At 29.9% G+C, this 17,718-nt stretch overlaps 3 protein-coding genes and 1 long non-coding RNA gene across 5 annotated transcripts; 3 read left to right on the forward strand and 1 right to left on the reverse strand.

Annotated features, from left to right (window-relative positions):
- Positions 1-9,508: 9,508 nt before the first annotated feature.
- LOC145755490 (uncharacterized) lies at positions 9,509-10,504 on the reverse strand. 2 transcript variants are annotated; one of them, XR_014284209.1, is made up of 3 exons: positions 10,230-10,457; positions 10,067-10,139; positions 9,509-9,941 (listed from the first exon to the last, which is right to left on the reverse strand). It is a non-coding gene; the product is annotated as an uncharacterized LOC145755490 (long non-coding RNA). The 2 variants fall into 2 exon arrangements; XR_014284210.1 differs by lacking the exon at positions 9,509-9,941 and having other exon boundaries at positions 10,046-10,139; positions 10,230-10,296; positions 10,373-10,504.
- Positions 10,505-11,147: 643 nt separating this feature from the next.
- Positions 11,148-15,657, forward strand: LOC145754638 (thioredoxin-like protein 4A). Its single transcript, XM_082570726.1, has 4 exons — positions 11,148-11,276; positions 14,633-14,760; positions 15,209-15,384; positions 15,557-15,657. Exons 1-4 carry the CDS (start codon positions 11,148-11,150, stop codon positions 15,574-15,576), a joined length of 453 nt encoding a protein of 150 aa, XP_082426852.1. The 3' UTR covers positions 15,577-15,657.
- LOC145754639 (uncharacterized) lies at positions 11,716-14,337 on the forward strand. Its single transcript, XM_082570727.1, has 6 exons — positions 11,716-11,845; positions 12,258-12,387; positions 12,845-13,075; positions 13,449-13,636; positions 13,869-14,081; positions 14,301-14,337. Exons 2-4 carry the CDS (start codon positions 12,258-12,260, stop codon positions 13,496-13,498), a joined length of 411 nt encoding a protein of 136 aa, XP_082426853.1. The 5' UTR covers positions 11,716-11,845; the 3' UTR covers positions 13,499-13,636; positions 13,869-14,081; positions 14,301-14,337.
- A 969-nt stretch (positions 15,658-16,626) lies between the features above and the next one.
- On the forward strand, positions 16,627-17,657 carry LOC145755901 (3 beta-hydroxysteroid dehydrogenase type 7-like). The gene is made up of 4 exons (XM_082572134.1): positions 16,627-16,632; positions 16,865-16,990; positions 17,344-17,487; positions 17,628-17,657. The coding sequence occupies exons 1-4, from the start codon at positions 16,627-16,629 to the stop codon at positions 17,655-17,657; spliced, it is 306 nt and encodes a 101-aa protein (XP_082428260.1).
- The last annotated feature ends 61 nt before the right edge of the window (positions 17,658-17,718 follow it).

A 17,718-nucleotide genomic window follows, 5' to 3' on the forward strand; every position in this document is an offset into this window, starting at 1 on the left:
ATGTATGCCATGTGTGTACTGCAAAACCAAGTTCTGCAATCTGGTTTAAAGGTGCTCTGTTTTACAAGTAACTATCGTGACTGCTGCTTGACTTTATTAATAACAAATCAAACAACATCAAGATTCTAAATAATGCCAAAATTTAAATAAAAATGTAATAACAGTCAGGCAGTAGCCCACAGTACAGAAGTCAGAATTCTATTGACACAACGAATACAGTTATACCCTACTGCAATTTAAATATTTATATATTAAAGTTATTGTAATTTTAGGTTAATATAAAGCGGATTAATTCGCTAAAATTTAGCAAAGAGTTAGTTCTGCAGGCCACTAGCCAAAAGGTCACTAAACCGCTACGCCATGTACGTTACCACAGGCTACCGCTGCCACTATGTCAAACTGACACTGACTAATTCATTTAATTATGTATGCCCATATTCCTATTTAACACTAAATAAATATAGAAAAACCGTTCAAAACTATTGGTAACTTGCATTCAGCGGCACAGGTAGCGCCTCGTGGTCGACTTTTAATCTCTTTAGAGTTCCAGTACTCTGTCTTGGGACCGCGTAGGGTCTGGTTGGCGCCGGAAAAATGTTTTCAATTTTCAAAATGTTTTTAACTTTTGAAATGTTTTCAATTTTTGAAATGTTTTTAATTTTTAAAATGTTTTCAATTTTTGAAATGTTTTCAATTTTCGAAATGTTTTCAATTTTTGAAATGTTTTCAATTTTTAAAATGTTTTCAATTTTTAAAATGTTTTCAATTTTTGAAATGTTTTCAATTTCTAAAATGTTTTCAATTTTTAAAATGTTTTCAATTTTTAAAATGTTTTCAATTTTCAAAATGTTTTTAATTTTTAAAATGTTTTTAATTTTTAAAACGTTTTCAATTTTTGAAATGTTTTCAATTTTCAAAATGTTTTCAATTTTTGAAATGTTTTTAATTTTTTAAATGTTTTCAATTTTTTAAATGTTTTTTAAACTAATGTTTTCAATTTTTTAAATGTTTTTAGTTTTTAAAATGTTTTTACTTTTTTAAATGTTTTGCCCTTGTGGGCCACCGTAAATAAAGAACCAAGAAATGAAAATAAAAGAACATGATTTAAAAATGAAAGAACTTGAAATAAAAATAGAGCAAACAAAAAATTAAAAAAATTACCGAGCAGCATGTTTAAACAACTTTTAGTTATCAATAAAATTAAAATAAAAGGGTTTACTTTCCACTTCGCATGAATATAATACCAAAGCTTTTCTAGATTGAAAATATGATACCCTGTTCAAAATAGGTATTTACCGAGAGCAAAATGCTTAAAACCATCATCGCGCATTTCCTTGTTTAGCCAAGCCAGGGTGGACGGTTTTTAACTTCAACGGCATAAAAGTATTCTCTAAACTTTATGACTTGCCCATTGTTAGGGATTGACAGGATGTTTGTAATTTCTAATTTCAATAGCTACAATAAAGGTTAAATATATTGCCCCTGTGACTACTTATTAAAATACTGCTTAAATAGTTAATTATAAATCTTTTAACTAAATTTATTTGGCAGAGCCCATTTAAAACTTAGGTTGTAACTGGCTATACACATTTTATATGCATTTAATAGAAGACAAAAATAGGTAAAATACCTCACAATGATATGTCCAGTACATCACTGACGATTTACGGACTGACTAAAGCCATTACAACCAGTACTAACTTACTGATTATACAACTTTGCTTTGCTGTTGTATTGTTTTCCATAGGCTACCTATGAATTACTATTGACTCTGTCCAAACGATCACAACAACTTTTAGGCCAATCTAGTTTTACTATTAGACTATTGCCGTAATTTTCTAAACTACAAACTCAAAATGAAACGTTGCTGTTCCAGCAAAGAATGCACCGCACGTGTTAACAAGTTACTAAACCAATTAGCCTAAAAACTAATGAACCATAAAACAACTAAAAATTTTTTTTTGATAAAGTAGCTAATTAATTTTAAGTTAATCTGAGTTTAAACTACCTCAATTCGCCGGTTAACTTTTTAGCGATTTAACTCGAGTTTAATTCGCAATTACCGTTAACTCGACTTTAATTACTCCACCCTAAGTGTGATAATAAGTAAATTTTAATTAAAGTTTAAATATTTCAGATAAATAACATGTTATTAAATTAAATATTGTTCATTTTTGTGTTACTTCAAAATTTTAGTTATTATTATTTTTATAAAGTGTTTTGTTAAACTATTCTCCATTCTAGTTATTTTAATTCAAGTAACCTTTAATTAAAGTAAAATATAAATTTTGTTTTAGATAAAGTTGGACTTAACACATAACGAAATTGGGGATGAAACTGTAACATTACTGGGTGAGGTTATTGACAAGTTTGAGGAACTTAATATTAGTGAGTGTACCATCACAGAAGTTGGTGTATTGGCCATTGCTAGAGGTTGTTCAAAACTAACGAATACTGTAAGTATATTACTTTATTGCTTGGTATTTAAAGATTTTATTATTTAAACAAGCACTAGATTTAAATATCATTTAATATTAAAATTACTTTATGTAACAACAAAACTTTTTTATTTAGTTTATAAAAATATAAACACAAATTTATTTTCAATTTTATAACAAGAAGTAAAAAAGATCTGAATGCCCATTAACTTTAACAATGGGTCCATTGTTAAGTTACAATTTGTTGTATTATATTTAAATAAAATTATTTTTTGTATTTTCTAAGAATCAAATTATTTCGTAATTAAAAGTTTTAAAGAAATATCTAAAACAAAATTTTACAAAAATAATTAAATTTAACAATCAATACATTTTTTTTAGTGACATTAAACAAATTCAGTTTTAAACATTTAAATATTTTGGCTGATTTATTAAAAAACTATTTATAAATTAACAGTAAAATTTTATTAAAACAATAAGTGTGGAGTTATTAAAGTCGAGTTAACTTAATCCCCGGTTAACTTTTTATTTTTTTTGTGTTATTAAAGTTGAGTTAAACTTGGATTAACTAATCCTAGTTTAACTTGTGATATTTGTCGAAAAACTGATTTAAACCGGTTTGAAATCGCTATAGCGAATCAAAACAGCGAACAACAATTTTTGTTGATTTTCGCTGTAACCAAGGACGGTTTGTTCACTTTTTTGCACGAGATTTAAGTTTTTGTAAATAACAAGGATAAACGTGATTTTGAAGGGTTTTAGTAATAATTTAACATTTTATTTTCTTTATTAAGTTAGACTTAGTTAAGATTAGTTACTGTTAGTAAACCAAAAACAGACCCTTAGCCTATTCAGGCTTAAGACTACTATTATAAAAAATATACGCTATACAAACTTTTTTTACAAATTGTTCTCAAATATTGTCAATAGGAATAAACGATTGTTAAGTAATTTTTTATTAAAATGGATACTTTGGAAATCGTTGAAATAACAAATACAAATTACGAAATTCCCCAAAAACAATTAAAAGATATCACAAATTTCCTGGAAAAATATACAGAAAGAGAAATAGTCCAGCGTTACAGATTTAATAAAAATTGCATTTTACTACTTTATAACATTCCTGAAAAAGATTTAAGTTTAAAAATTAGAAGCCATGGTGTTTCAGCATTGTTGCAGCTTTTGGTAACCCTTAGGTATTATGCAACAGGAAATTTGCAACGCAGTGATGGAGACTTAGTTGGGGTACATAGATGCACGGTGTGCCTTATCGTACATTGGATTTCTAAGTGTATAGCTTCGCGCAAACACTTATTTGTAACATTTCCTTATGGATTGGCTCTGCAAACATGCATGGAGGATTTTGGGCAAGTTTCAGGGTTTCCCAACGTAGTTGGAGCAATAGATGGCACACATATCCTTATTGTTTCACCTGGTGGTAATTCTCCTAAGGTGTTCAGAAACAGAAAAGGATTTTTCAGTTAATGTTTAGGCCATCTGTGATGCTCACCGAGTATTTACCAACATTGTTGTGCGTTAGCCAGGATCGACTCATGACTCCCAAATTTTTAAAAATTCAAGAATTCGGGATCATTTTGAAGATTGATTTGTGTCTGGTCTGTTGTTAGGTGACAATGGTTACTCCTGTAAAAATATTTAATGACTTTACATTACCACAAAAAAATACAATAAAGCTCACATAAAAACAAGATCAAGAATTGAACAGTCTTTTGGCATTTTCAAACAAAGGTTTCAGGCCCTTACAATTTCACTTCGGACACGTCTGGACAATTTAATAATTAAAATAGTTGCAATTATGTGTCTTTATAATTTTGCACTAAAAACAAGGCAAGAGAAACTGGCACCTTACGATGCTGAAATCCCACTAATTAAAACAAATGGAGAAGCTGGTCATTTATTGGCTGGGTGAGCTGTGCGAGACCAAATAATAAATTACTATTTTCAGTAATATTTAAATTTAAGAAGACATTTTTGTGTTAATATAGTTATACTGCATAAAAATGTTTGTTTATGTGTTTTATGTAATCTTTTTGTAGCTAGGAATATAATGCATAAAAAAAATAGAACTCTTAACTACGATCAAAGTGAAGGAGAACTGTTGGAATTGGTAAAATCTTATCCAGTTATAACTTCAAAATTAACAAATTTTTCTACCACAACTGCAAAAAAAGCTTGGGTTGATTTAACAAAAAAATTTAATTTAATCAATATATGATGCAATAGAACACCAGAAAATTTACAAAATTCATACAAAAATGTTAAAAAGAGGCCAAATCAGCTAATACAGAACAAAAAAGAAAAATTAGAAAAACAGGAGGTGGCCACCACCTAATCCCATTAGCCCTTTTACACAGAAAGTCATTTGTGAGTAACAATTATATTTTTATGATAAACCAAATAACACACAACGATAAATTTACTACAAACCTGCAAAACTTTGTTTTAAATAATAGCTCTTATTCCCAATGAAATCAATTCACTGCATAACAGTTTAGATGATGATGCCTTGCTGATTCTTGATCTTACTGGTAGCACCCCAGTCATGATCAAATTGTTACTGAATGTTTTTCAAATGGAGAAATTTTTATAGTCTGTAAAGAATAACCAGGTTAAATTTCATGTTGTGAATATTATAACAAATTATAAGTTCTAGTTTTGAAAAAGGAGTCTTTAAAAAGAAAAAGCGATTCTGGTGAGGTAAGGGAGGCAAAAATGTTACTACTTAGGCAGGAAATAGAAAATAAAAAAAAAATTTATATACTAACCAAAAAGTTACTAATAAAGAACCAAGAAATAAATATAAAAGAACATGATTTAAAAATGAAAGAACTTGAAATAAAAATAAAGCAAACCAAAAATTTTAAAAATTACAGAGGAATTTAAAAAAAAAATTTTAAGTTAATCTGAGTTTAAACTACCTTAATTCGCAAGTTAACTTTTAGCGATTTAACTCGAGTTTAATTCGCGATTACCGTTAACTCGACTTTAATTACTCCACCCTAAGTGTGATAATAAGTAAATTTTAATTAAAGTTTAAATATTTAAGATAAATAACAAGTTAGTAAAAATTAAATAATGGTCATTTTTGTGTTACTTCAAAATTTTAGTTATTATTATTATTTTTATAAAGTATTTTGTTAAACAGTTTTTATCTCAGTTATTTTAATTAAAGTAACCTTTAATTAGGTAAAATATAAATTTTGTTTAAGATAAAGTTAAACATTTGATATTAAAATTGATTTGTTTAAAGCGCCTGGGACATCATAAAGTAACTTGACTTAGATAAAGTCGTTGGGTTTTTGTTATGACGTGTTTTTATAAAGTTAGGGACGGTTGAAATCGTACTACACCAAAATCCTAACAAATTCATTGTGACGTCAGAGGTGGCCCTTAGGCCCCAAAATATCAAATATTTTGCTGTTTGCACTGTGTTTATTTTTACTTTAAACGTATTTTTAATCAAATTTTTTATGTGTTTTTCAACAAAATGTTTAATTTGTAACTCGGGTAGCCTTGCCTACAAAAATAATATCGTATATGGTATAAAAAACATTACAAAGCTTATTAGTAGTGCGTGCGCACATTTTTATTCAAAACGGAGCGTAATTGTACAATTGCGCAGTTTACAAATAACAAAAGTTGGCAAATGATTGATTTTAAAGTTTGTTATCTTGTATTTATTACATTTATGCAAAATTGTAAGTTTTAGTTTCGTATAGAAATAGTTTGGTCAACGTGAGGTAAAAAACAAAAAAATATAAGCTACTCGAAAATATTAAAATTGTTACAACAAATCCTTTGTGACGTTAACAATAATTACAAAGAAATACGCAGAGGACAAAATATTAAGAGTCATGGCAAAAAAAAGTACCTTATTTAGTCTAAATTTAAAAAGTTTTGTTTAAATATTTTGTATTTAATAAAAACTAAAAAAATACAGTGAAAACATATCTGGTCGGGGGCCGTAAGAATGCTGATGCATTAGGCAAAATGTTTAGTTTCCACGAATTCCCGGGAATCAAAAATTGTGCGTCACATGATTCAGTTTGTGCAAACGATACGATTTTAAAAGAGTGGCAAACATCATCACGTTGTAAAATTCCCCTGTTTCTAAATATTTATGTTAATATTTCAAACATCCTCATGTTTTATTATTTTTTTTAATAACTCTAAGATTTTTTTTAAATAGTCCTAACCCCATCGCATAAGTTGTCAGTAGACCACATGCCTTTACTTCTAATAATTAGTAAAAAAAGGATAAAGCATTCTTTTAAATAAATCTAAATGAAAAACTAACTTGTCATAAGATTCCTTAATTGCATGACACCATAATTTTTTGTTCTAAACGAAATAGGCTGTTTCTAAAACCCATGGATTAAGGAAAACACCTTTCAAGCCTAGGTGTGAGCAGTTTTGCAAGCAAGCACTTTTGTTTTACTGTTCAGTTTTCTAATTTTTCTACAGCATACTGATTGGAAAACTGAACTTATACAAAAACACAGTTGTCACATGGCACTTTATTTACATAAAAACTTATCGTTAAATAAATAAAAAAACAAAAAAGACGACTTAGCTTTGCTGTTTAGCAGTAAGGCTAAGTGATACTAAATATTTTTTAAATTGTTTCTTAAAAAGCAGGAGCTACTTATAATATGTATTTATTTTAACTGATTTAAGTATTTTAAATAAGTTCACAGATATTATAAACATCTTACTACTTTATATTTTACAGCCTGCCTTCACGCAAACTTGATTTAAAATCCTCAAACACGTGTGTGCTAACAATTTCAGATTTGTTTACCCTTTCCAACTTGGCCTCAAAATACTTGGAATATAACATATATTCGAAAAAAGTTCCATTTCCCAAAAGAGATTCATTAAAAGAAACTGAATCATATTTGCTTTCTTCTTGGCAAAACATATTAACGCCGATAAAATAAAAATATTTCTGTACACGCGCTTAAATCAAAAATTTATTTTCTTCCCAAAATGGCCACGTTAGGCCACTTCTGACGTCACAAGTAAATTCACAACGGTTCGTGGGATTTTAACAGTATTTATTTTTAAATTACTGTAACTTTCCAAAACTGAAATAAAATTAAGATATTTTTTGTAAATAAATTACAAAAAAATATTAACTTTTGTCGTAAATGAAAAAATATACTTTTACTAACGTTTGCAAAATGCATGTCCCAGGGGCTTTAAACAAAACTTTAATTTTTATTAAATTTATAATTTTGTAAATAAAGTTAAACAGTCACAATGCCCATTAACTTTAACAATGCTCCATTGTTAAGTTACAATCCATTGTATTAATATTTACTAAAATAAGTTTTAGTGTTTTTCCAGAATCAAATTATTTGAAAATTAAAAGTTTCAAAAATTAATAAATGCAACATGTAACCTAGCCACAAGAACAATTTAAATCTTTAGAAAATGTTTAAATTTAAAAATAATTATTTTTTAAGATATATCAAACAAATTTGATTTTAAACATTTAAAATATTTCGTTAAAGTTATCAAAAAGCAAATTATAATTTAACAATAAAACTTTATTTAAACTATTGGTGTGCGAATGATAATTTTAATTAAAGTTTAAATGTTTCAGATGCAAAGGTTAGATATTAGCTGCAACAATCTTGGAGATGAGTGTGCTGTTGCTTTCTCATCATGCCTCCACAACATTCAATGCTTAGATGTACAGAGTTGTGATTTTACTGGGGATGGGAAACAACTATTGAGGGAAGCAAGCGAAGAAGTTCCAAATATGAAACTGTAAGTTTTGTTTACTATACAACATTATTTAAACATATTTACCATAGGACAAACATATTTACTATATTTAAATCCCTTTACAAGAATAAACTAAAACTAACTTTTTATAAAAGAGGTTTTTAACACTTTTAAGACTACCTTTATTTTTGTAGATTAGTTATTAAATTTTTTGTTTTGTAACATTCTATTTTTCAAATTTTATTTTTTTAGATTGTTAATAATTTTTAAGACGTACATTTACATTTTACTAGGCAAGAAGAATAACTTTGAAATTTAAACACAAATACAAACCCCTAAAGAACGTTATTTTAACCCCCTAAAACACAATATTTTAAACCCCCAAAATACAATATTTTAAACCCTTAAAACAAACATGTTATTTCAATCTGTCGATTTGTTTTATTTAGTTGGGTTAACGACTTACCAGTTATAAAAAACTGAAGCAACAAATTATGTAAGTTTTTAGTTTACATAAATATTAGTGATTTTATAAGGTTTATAAGTATTTGTTAAAATTATTTTTAAAAATGTTGATAATTTTACTCAATAATTAAATTATATCTTATCAAAGTTACACTCACTTATATTTAACTAGGTTGTGGCTCTGAAATCACAAACTTTCTTCATTTTGTTTGAAAAAAAAACTATTATGTGCAAAATAGTAAATTGTAAGAAATTGGAAAAGTTATTTTTAAAGTTATTTTCATTCATTATTTGGTTCTTTAGTATTTCTGTGTTGTAAACAACATGCTCTTTATCGTATAAGCGCTAATTTTAGTTTTTATTAATTCATTTTACAGTTTTATTTTCAATTATTAATTTTCATTTATTATTTGGTCTTTAGTATTTTCATGTTGTAAACAATGTGCTTAGATAAGTGCTAATTTTTACTATATTTGGTTTTGTAGATGTATTGGGAATAATTTACTTCTAATGAACTGTTTGTTTATTCAAGTTTAAGATTAATTCCATTGCTAAAAAATGCATTTTAATGAGGAAGTGTGCATGTGCTTTACTAATATGTAGTTTTATGTAGTTTTTGGTAGGGAGCTTTAGGTTTTAATGTTGTTATTTTCTATATATATTAAATGTTGGCAGGGAACCTCTCCTAATATAAAACTTTTACATAAATGACAATATTAAACATTATTTTACTTGTATCTTATTAACCTATAAAAACATTCAACTTCTTTATTGCTTTATATATGTTACAATAGAGGCATAAAAGGCATGGCTTTAAACTTTTTTTAGTCATGTATTCAACCAGTTAAAATAAATTTTAAAGATGTATGTCAATTAGTACAAATAATATTTTAATGAATTTTGAATCTTTTCTATTATTTGAAACCAGGACATTATTTGACTTGCAACCACTGTTGTATGTTAACCTGAGTCTTATGTAGTTATTGTAGATGTGCTTTTAAGTGCTTGTATGTTATGCAAATATTAATTCTTCACCGCTTGCCAAACACTTTGTAGAAGCGATTAAAATTCCTAGTTATTCAGCAATATTGTGTTTTATTTGTAACTGTTAAATGCCCTCTCTTCTAGTGCTAAGTGGCCATGCACTGAGGGTATTTAGCATAAGACTATTTGTACTGATTGAACTATTCTTGCTTTATTAAAGTTGACCCCGCTTTTAGTCGCACACATGAATGAACAATTTTATTTCGTTCACACACAAACACATTCGTTCATTGACAGTTTCTACAAAAAAATAAATCAGCTATAGTCAATAATGCTATAGAAAAATAAGCGATCACAATATAACTAATTGTTACCACATAATAAAAACATAATACAGAGAATATCGAAGTCAAAACACATCTTACCGACACGTTTAGCAAGCCACTTATACAATGGATACAAAGGTCAACTTGTGTAATCGTGGTTAATTCAAGCAATCTGTAATTAGCAATTGAAAAGGTAAGGTAAAGAAAAAGGCTGTAATAGCAAAGCCCTATTAGGCACATTAACAATAAAAGGCATAAATACCTAAGAAATGGCAGATATTGGCTCATGAAAATATACGGCACAGATGATAAAACTACCCAATAAGTTCCTGATAAAGGTAAAAGAGACATTTAGTACAAAACATAAACACAAAATAACTTAATAATAATGCAAAATGTAATTACCCGAAAATTCACAAGCCCGAATTATGGATCAAAAAACGTACGTATCAGTTCACTACTCCAAATAGTTTCACAGTAGGAAAGGTAGTAATTACATATAACACTTTAAATCACTTTTAAATAGCCTATCAGTCTAGATTCATAACGATAAAAATAATAGCCATGAAATTACGGTAAGTATTAAAAAACCTTTCAATCAAGTGAAACGCACGGCTGATTATAAAACCTCAGGGTTGCCAAATGTAACAAATATAAAACGCATATTTAACAGTAACGATGCTTAAAAGATCATGTTTAAATATCCAGCAATGTTAAATATTATTTAAAGTACTTTACTGGAACAAGTACAATCTTAACAATTCTTTCTTTACCTCAAAAAGACTTAAGCCCATACTTGGACAAATAACTTTTCAGTAAATTTAAGAAAAGTTGCCCATAAACAACTTGTCTCCTAGTAAGTGTATAGAGCAACCTTTAAAACAAAAAATTTACTGTTTTCTTGACAATCCTATAAATTACATTTACAAGCTTACACCTACACACTTATTTTTTATTAATATTTATCTCTTAAAGTGTTTTGAGGATAAACGTTTACGCAACAACAGATGTTTTAACAAATTGGATAAACACAAAACAGCGTAAACTTTTGCTCGTACAAATTTTTGGATTTTTAGTTTTGCGAAAATTTTCACGAAATTGCACGAAATAATAAAAACAGTTTAAAAAGTTGTGTTTAAATGATATATTTAGTAGTAGTTGGAGTAGTTAAAAGGTAACCATGTCGTACATGCTTCCCCATCTTACAAACGGCTGGCAAGTCGATCAATCGATCTTAAACGAGCAAGAAAAAGTTGTCGTGATTCGGTTCGGTCACGATTGGGACCCGGCCTGCATGAAAATGGACGAGGTATTTAATGATTTTAAATACAAATAAGTTCAATAATGTTTAAGTTTTGTTACGGCGTCGAATTTTAATATTTTCATGTATAAAGAAACGATATTTTAAACAAAATTTCAGGTAAACTAGGCATAAGTTTAATATTTTTTTCTGAAAAAGTGGATTTGTGTTATTTTCTTAAACTTTTTAAAAATATATTTTTTACGTTTAAAGAAAGTTTAATTAAAATTAAAATATTAAAGAAAATTAAGTTTCTATAGAATAATATGCTGTGTAGTGTTAAGGTGCCATAATTTTAAAACAAAACTAAAAAAGAATATGTTTTATTGATAAAATTAAGTTTTTTTGATCATTCTACAAAATATTTAATTTGGACGTTTATACAACAAATATTTTGCTTTAGAATTCTGTATGTGACATTTTAATAAATCAACAATTTTTAATGTTTAGACCTTGTATAGCATAGCTGACAAAGTAAAGAACTTTGCTGTTGTTTACTTGGTTGACATTACTGAGGTGCCAGACTTCAACAAAATGTACGAATTTCGTGACCCCTGCACATCTATGTTCTTCTACAGGTTGTTATTTACAGAATTTAATTTTGATGGTTTTGTTTTAGTATTGGGTATATTGTTAAGCATTGGGTATATTGTTAAGTATTAGGATGACAAACTTCTGGTTTGGGGTTCAATTCCCATTGGTTCTGTGAAACGACAACATGAGTAGTGGTCAAAACACTTGGCTACACTACATAAGGTCCTAGGTTCAATTCATACTGCTCTCACGCTGTAGTGCTCTTGAGTAAGGAGCTATAAATGATATAAACTTCTGCTGAACCAATAAAATTCAATCAAAGCACTTAAACTTTAATAATTTAACTTTATGCAAAGTATTTATATTCGGCATTTTCTATTTTCTATCTTTTTTTTGTATAAATATTAGAAAATTTTTTTTAATTTTTTTTAAATCTTATTTTGTTTATTTTTTTAGATGCCAACATTAAAGTTTAATGGATTGAGTGTGACGTCACAGATTAAAGTAGTCTCATGTCAGTCGTACAAGGATGTCATGTGGTCTTACATATGGCTAATGTCAAAAATATGGAGAATAAATGTTGGAAGTAGGTATTGTGAGATTGTGATGTCATAAGACCGGCAACGTGGTGTAGAGGTAAGAATCCTGCTACACCACACATAAGGTTGTGGGTTTAATCTCCATTGATCTTCATTGATGAGTTTAATCTTGATGAGTTTAATCTCCATTGATTTTTGAGTAAGGCGATATAAACGGTATAACCTTCTGCTGAGCCAGCACTTAATCAGCAGCTTAATTATCGGGCAATTATAATCTATAATATCCCAAACTGCCACAGGCAACTCGTGACTGGGTCGGAGTAACTGATGTTACTCTATGTTCAAGTTGCGCATTCGACTTTCCCACATCGAGGATAAAGACATATACAAAAAAAAGTGACGTCATTGTTATATTAGAATTAGACAACATAGTTTATTTATTCTAGAACTTTAATGGTGCAGATTACTACAGCCTATTCTTTAATATATTATGACATCATATAGGAACAATGAATGTGCTGGAGGCTTGTTGTGCAAACAATGTCGGTTATTGTCTCTACACGATCTCAATCGAGGCTTTCGGACCAAACCGAACCATGGAACCACTAGTGGGTGCTAGTGAAGACACTATTTACTGTTACTCTTCTGTGACGTCATACAGAAGTACAAAGAAACCGCGAAGGAGCTTGTTCTGGAGTGGAACGAAAAAAAAGATGAAAAATGAAAACATTTTAGGTAAAGTCACGTTATTTTCATTTATTTTTTTTCATGTCTTTATCCTCGATGCGGGAAAGTCAAACAAGTGTCCCAAACATAGAGTAACAATAGTTACTACGACCCAATCTCAAGTTGCCTATGGTAGTTTGAGATATTATAAATAATAATTGTCTGGTTATTATGCTGCCGATTAAGTGCTAGCTTGGCAGAAATTTATATCGTTTATAACACCTTACTCAAGGGCGCTACAGCAAGAGAGTAGTGGGGATTGAACCCACGACTTTATGGTGGTGTACCAAGTGTTCTTACTACTACACCACGCTGTCGGTCTACTCGGCATATATTGTCTGCTTTTGTTCTTTTTTATTATTGACGTCATTATATTTTGTAGAAACTGGTCACTTGTGCACTCACAGGTTCTGGTATTTATGGCTAAGATAACAACGTCACCAAATCGATTCTTTTGCACCACCTTGCGACTAAAGTAATCAATTCTCCTATTCCACCAGAGGCGCTACAAACTCGAATGTACGTTGAAAAATGGCTTGGTGTCACATGATCGTAGCCACAAAAATGCAGGTAAACAAAACTTAGTTGTTTACTGCTTTAATATTGGGTTGGTGTGCAAAAGGTCTCTGGTCCGAGCACCACCACAGCCATATATAGCTCCGGTTGTAACTAATATGTCTCAGCATGATCTTACTGAAGGATTAGCTTTAAAGTTTAGTGAAAAATATTGGTTTATATTTTGGTTATGTTTAAAAATTCTAAGAAATTAACTTGTACTCTGACTATAACTTATATTGTACAGGAGTTCCCTTCTTTGGTTGGGGGAAACACCTACTTTCTCTGTGACGAAACCCCAGAATTATGTTACCTGAGATTGAACTTGAAATTTTACGAGCATTTGGGTTTCACCATCCACAAGAGGGAGCCAGTGTTGCCGTTTTGGTTGTTTATCCTCATTTCAACGTTGGTTGTTTGGTGTTGTCAGGTGCTGGGTTGATTTGGGGTCAAAAAAGAGGTAAATATTTAAGTTTATTGAGTAGTTTTTAGCTGGGTTACTGTCATAAAGGAAAAACGCCATTTTACCATAAACATCGACCTTATCTCTTTGAAATAAACCTCATACCCTTTTTGAATAATACTTTGGTAACGAGAATTAGAATGTTATGTTATTGCAATTGTTAAACATTTGTTTCATGTATAATACTTTTAATGACAACTACTTTGTAATTTTCAGCCCAATATTACACCAAACATGGCCAAGTTGTCCTGCACAAGATTCACCGTCTCCAATCAAAAGTTTGTGGAACATTTTGGCTACAAACCAAAGTATAGTTGGCCTGAATCGTTGAATATAATGAAGGAATATGTGAACAAGATTGTAAATGAAGTAGAAAATAATAACTTGAAAAAAATAGATTAAAAAAAAACAAAATGTTTTCTTGATAAAATTAAGTTTTTTTTGATCATTCTGAGAAATATTTAATTTGGACGTTTATACAACACAAATATTTTGCTTTAGAATTCTGTATGTGACATTTTAATAAATCAACAATTTTTAATGTTTAGACCTTGTATAGTATAGCTGACAAAGTGAAGAACTTTGCTGTTGTTTACTTGGTTGACATTACTGAGGTGCCAGACTTCAACAAAATGTACGAATTATACGACCCCTGCACAACTATGTTTTTCTACAGGTTGTTGTTCACATTAAGAATGTAATTTTGTCGGCACAATAATTAAGCATTAGAAAGACTAACCCGCAGTTTGCGGTTTGATTCTTATTGGTTCAGTGAGCTAGCAATAAGGTATAGTGGTCAGAACACTTGGCTACACTACATAAGGTTCTGGGTTCAATCCCCCTTACTCTCATGCTGTAGCGCCCTTGAGTAAGGCGCTATAAACTCCTGCTGAGCCAGCACTTAATTAGCAGCATAATTATCAGGCAATTATAATCTATAATATCTCAAACTGCCACAGGAAACTCGAGACTAGGTCGAAGTAACTGATGTTGCTCATAGTTTAAGTCATGAAGTCAATCTTCCCATATCAAGAACGAATAAATACATAAAAGTTTAACAAATCAAATATTAAAATTAGATTTAAAATATTTACAAATTATTAACTGAATAAAATTGTTTTTAGGAACAAGCACATAATGATCGATCTTGGGACGGGAAACAACAACAAGATTAACTGGCCGATGGAGGATAAACAAGAGATGATCGACATTCTAGAGACAATATTTAGGGGGGGCAAGAAAGGGGATGGGGTTGGTGGTTTCCCCAAAGGATTACTAAACAAAATATCATTATTAACGAGTAGGAATATTCTAAAATTTATTGGTTTGTTGTCAGTTTAAAAAAATGAAGTTTATTTAAAACACAAAATTTTAATATCTTAATTTTATGCGTGGTATTAAGTATTTATATTCGATATTTTTTATAAAATTTTAATTTTTTTTTTCAATTTCTATTTGATTTATTTTTTTAGATGCCAACATGAAAGTTTAATGGATTAAATGTGACGTCATAGATTGTAGTAGTCTCATGTCAGACGTACAAGGATGTCATGTGGTTTTGCATAAGGCCAGTGTCATCGATTACAAGGAATTAGTTCCTTGCCAAAAATTATGGAAAATAAATGTTGGAGGTAGGCATTCTGATGTCATAAGTGACGTCGTTGTTATAGTAGAATTCGACAACATAGTTGATTTATTCTAGAACTTAAATGGTGCAGATTACTACAGCCTATTCTTTAATATATTATGACATCATATAGGAACAATGAACGTGCTGGAGGCTTGTTGTGCAAACAATGGTTATTGTCTCTACATGAGCTCGATCGAGGCTTTCGGACCAAATTGAACCATGGAACCACTAGTGGGTGCTAGTGAAGACACTATTTACTGTTACCTTTCTGTGACGTCATACAGAAGTACAAAGAAACCGCGAAGGAGCTTGTGCTGGAGTGGAACGAGAAAAAAGATGAAAAATGAAAATATTTTAGGTAAAGTCACATTATTTTTATTTTTTTTTTTATGTTTTTATCCTCGATGCGGGAAAGTCGAACAAGTGTCCCAAACATAGAGTAACAATAGTTAGTTCAACCCAGTCTCAAGTTGCCTGTGGTAGTTTGAGATATTATAAATAATAATTGTCCGATAATTATGCTGCTGATTAAGTGCTGGCTCAACAGAAATTTATATTGTTTATAACACCTTACTCAAGGGCGCTACAGCATGAGAGTAAGGGGGATTGAATCCACGACCTTATGGTGGTGTACCAAGTGTTCTTACTACTACACCACGCTGTCGGTCTACTCGGCATATAATTGTCTACTTTTGTTCTTTTTATTATTGACAGCATAATATTTTGTAGAAACTGGTCACATGTGCACTTAGAGGTTCTCGTATTTATGGCGAAGATGACAACTTTTCCAAATCGATTCTTTTGCGCCATCTTGCGACTAAAGTAATCAAGTCTCTTAATCCACCAGAGGCGCTACAAACTCGAATGTACGTTGAAAACGTGCCTTGGTGTCACGTGATCGCGGCCACGTAAATGCAGGTAAACAAAACTTAGTTGTTCACTGCTTTAATATTGGGTTAGTGTGCAAAAGGTTTCTGGTTCGAGCACCACCACAGCCGTATATAGCTCCGGTTGTAACTAATATGTCTTTGCATGTTCTTACTGAAAGATTAGGTTTTAAGTTTAGTGAAAAATATTGGTTTATATTTTGGTTATATTAAAAAATTCTAAGAAATTAACTTGTACTCTGACTATAACTTATATTGTACAGGAGTCCCCTTCTTTGGTTGGGGGAAACACCTACTTTCTGTGTGACGAAACCCCAGAATTATCTTACCTGAGATTAAACTTGAAATTCTACGAGCATTTGGGTTTCACCATCAACAAGAGGGAGCCAGTGTTACCGTTTTGGTTGTTTATCCTCATTTTTTTGTTGTTTGGTGTTGTCAGGTGCTGGGTTGGTTTGGGATCAAAAAAGAGGTAAATATTTAGTTTATTGAGTAATTTTTAGCTGGGTTACTGTCATAAAGGTTTTACTGAAAAACATATTCGCAAAAACACCATTTTACCAAAAACATCGACCTAAATTTTGGTTAAATGTCGTGGTGTAAAACTTATCGCTTTGAAATAAACCCCATACCTATTTGAATAATACTTTGGTGACGAGGGTCAGTATGTTAAGTTATTGCAAGTGTTAAACATTTATTTTATGTATAATACTTTTAATGACAACTATTTTGTGATTTTTAGCCCAATATTACACCAAACATGGCCAAGTTGTCCTGCACAAGATTCACCGTCTCCAATCAAAAGTTTGTGGAACATTTTGGCTACAAACCAAAGTATAGTTGGCCTGAATCGTTGAATATAATGAAGAAATATGTGAACAAGATTGTAAATGAAATAGAAAATAATAATTTGAAAAAAATAGATTAAAAAAAACAAAATGTTTTATTGATAAAATTAAGTTTTTTTTGATCATTCTGAGAAATATTTAATTTGGACGTTTATACAACACAAATATTTTGCTTTAGAATTCTGTATGTGACATTTTAATAAATTAACAATTTTTAATGTTTAGACCTTGTATAGTATAGCTGACAAAGTGAAGAACTTTGCTGTTGT

The sequence above is a fragment of the Corella eumyota genome, chromosome 6 (assembly GCF_963082875.1).
Source record: "Corella eumyota chromosome 6, kaCorEumy4.1, whole genome shotgun sequence".
Classification (NCBI taxonomy): Eukaryota; Metazoa; Chordata; class Ascidiacea; order Phlebobranchia; family Corellidae; genus Corella; species Corella eumyota.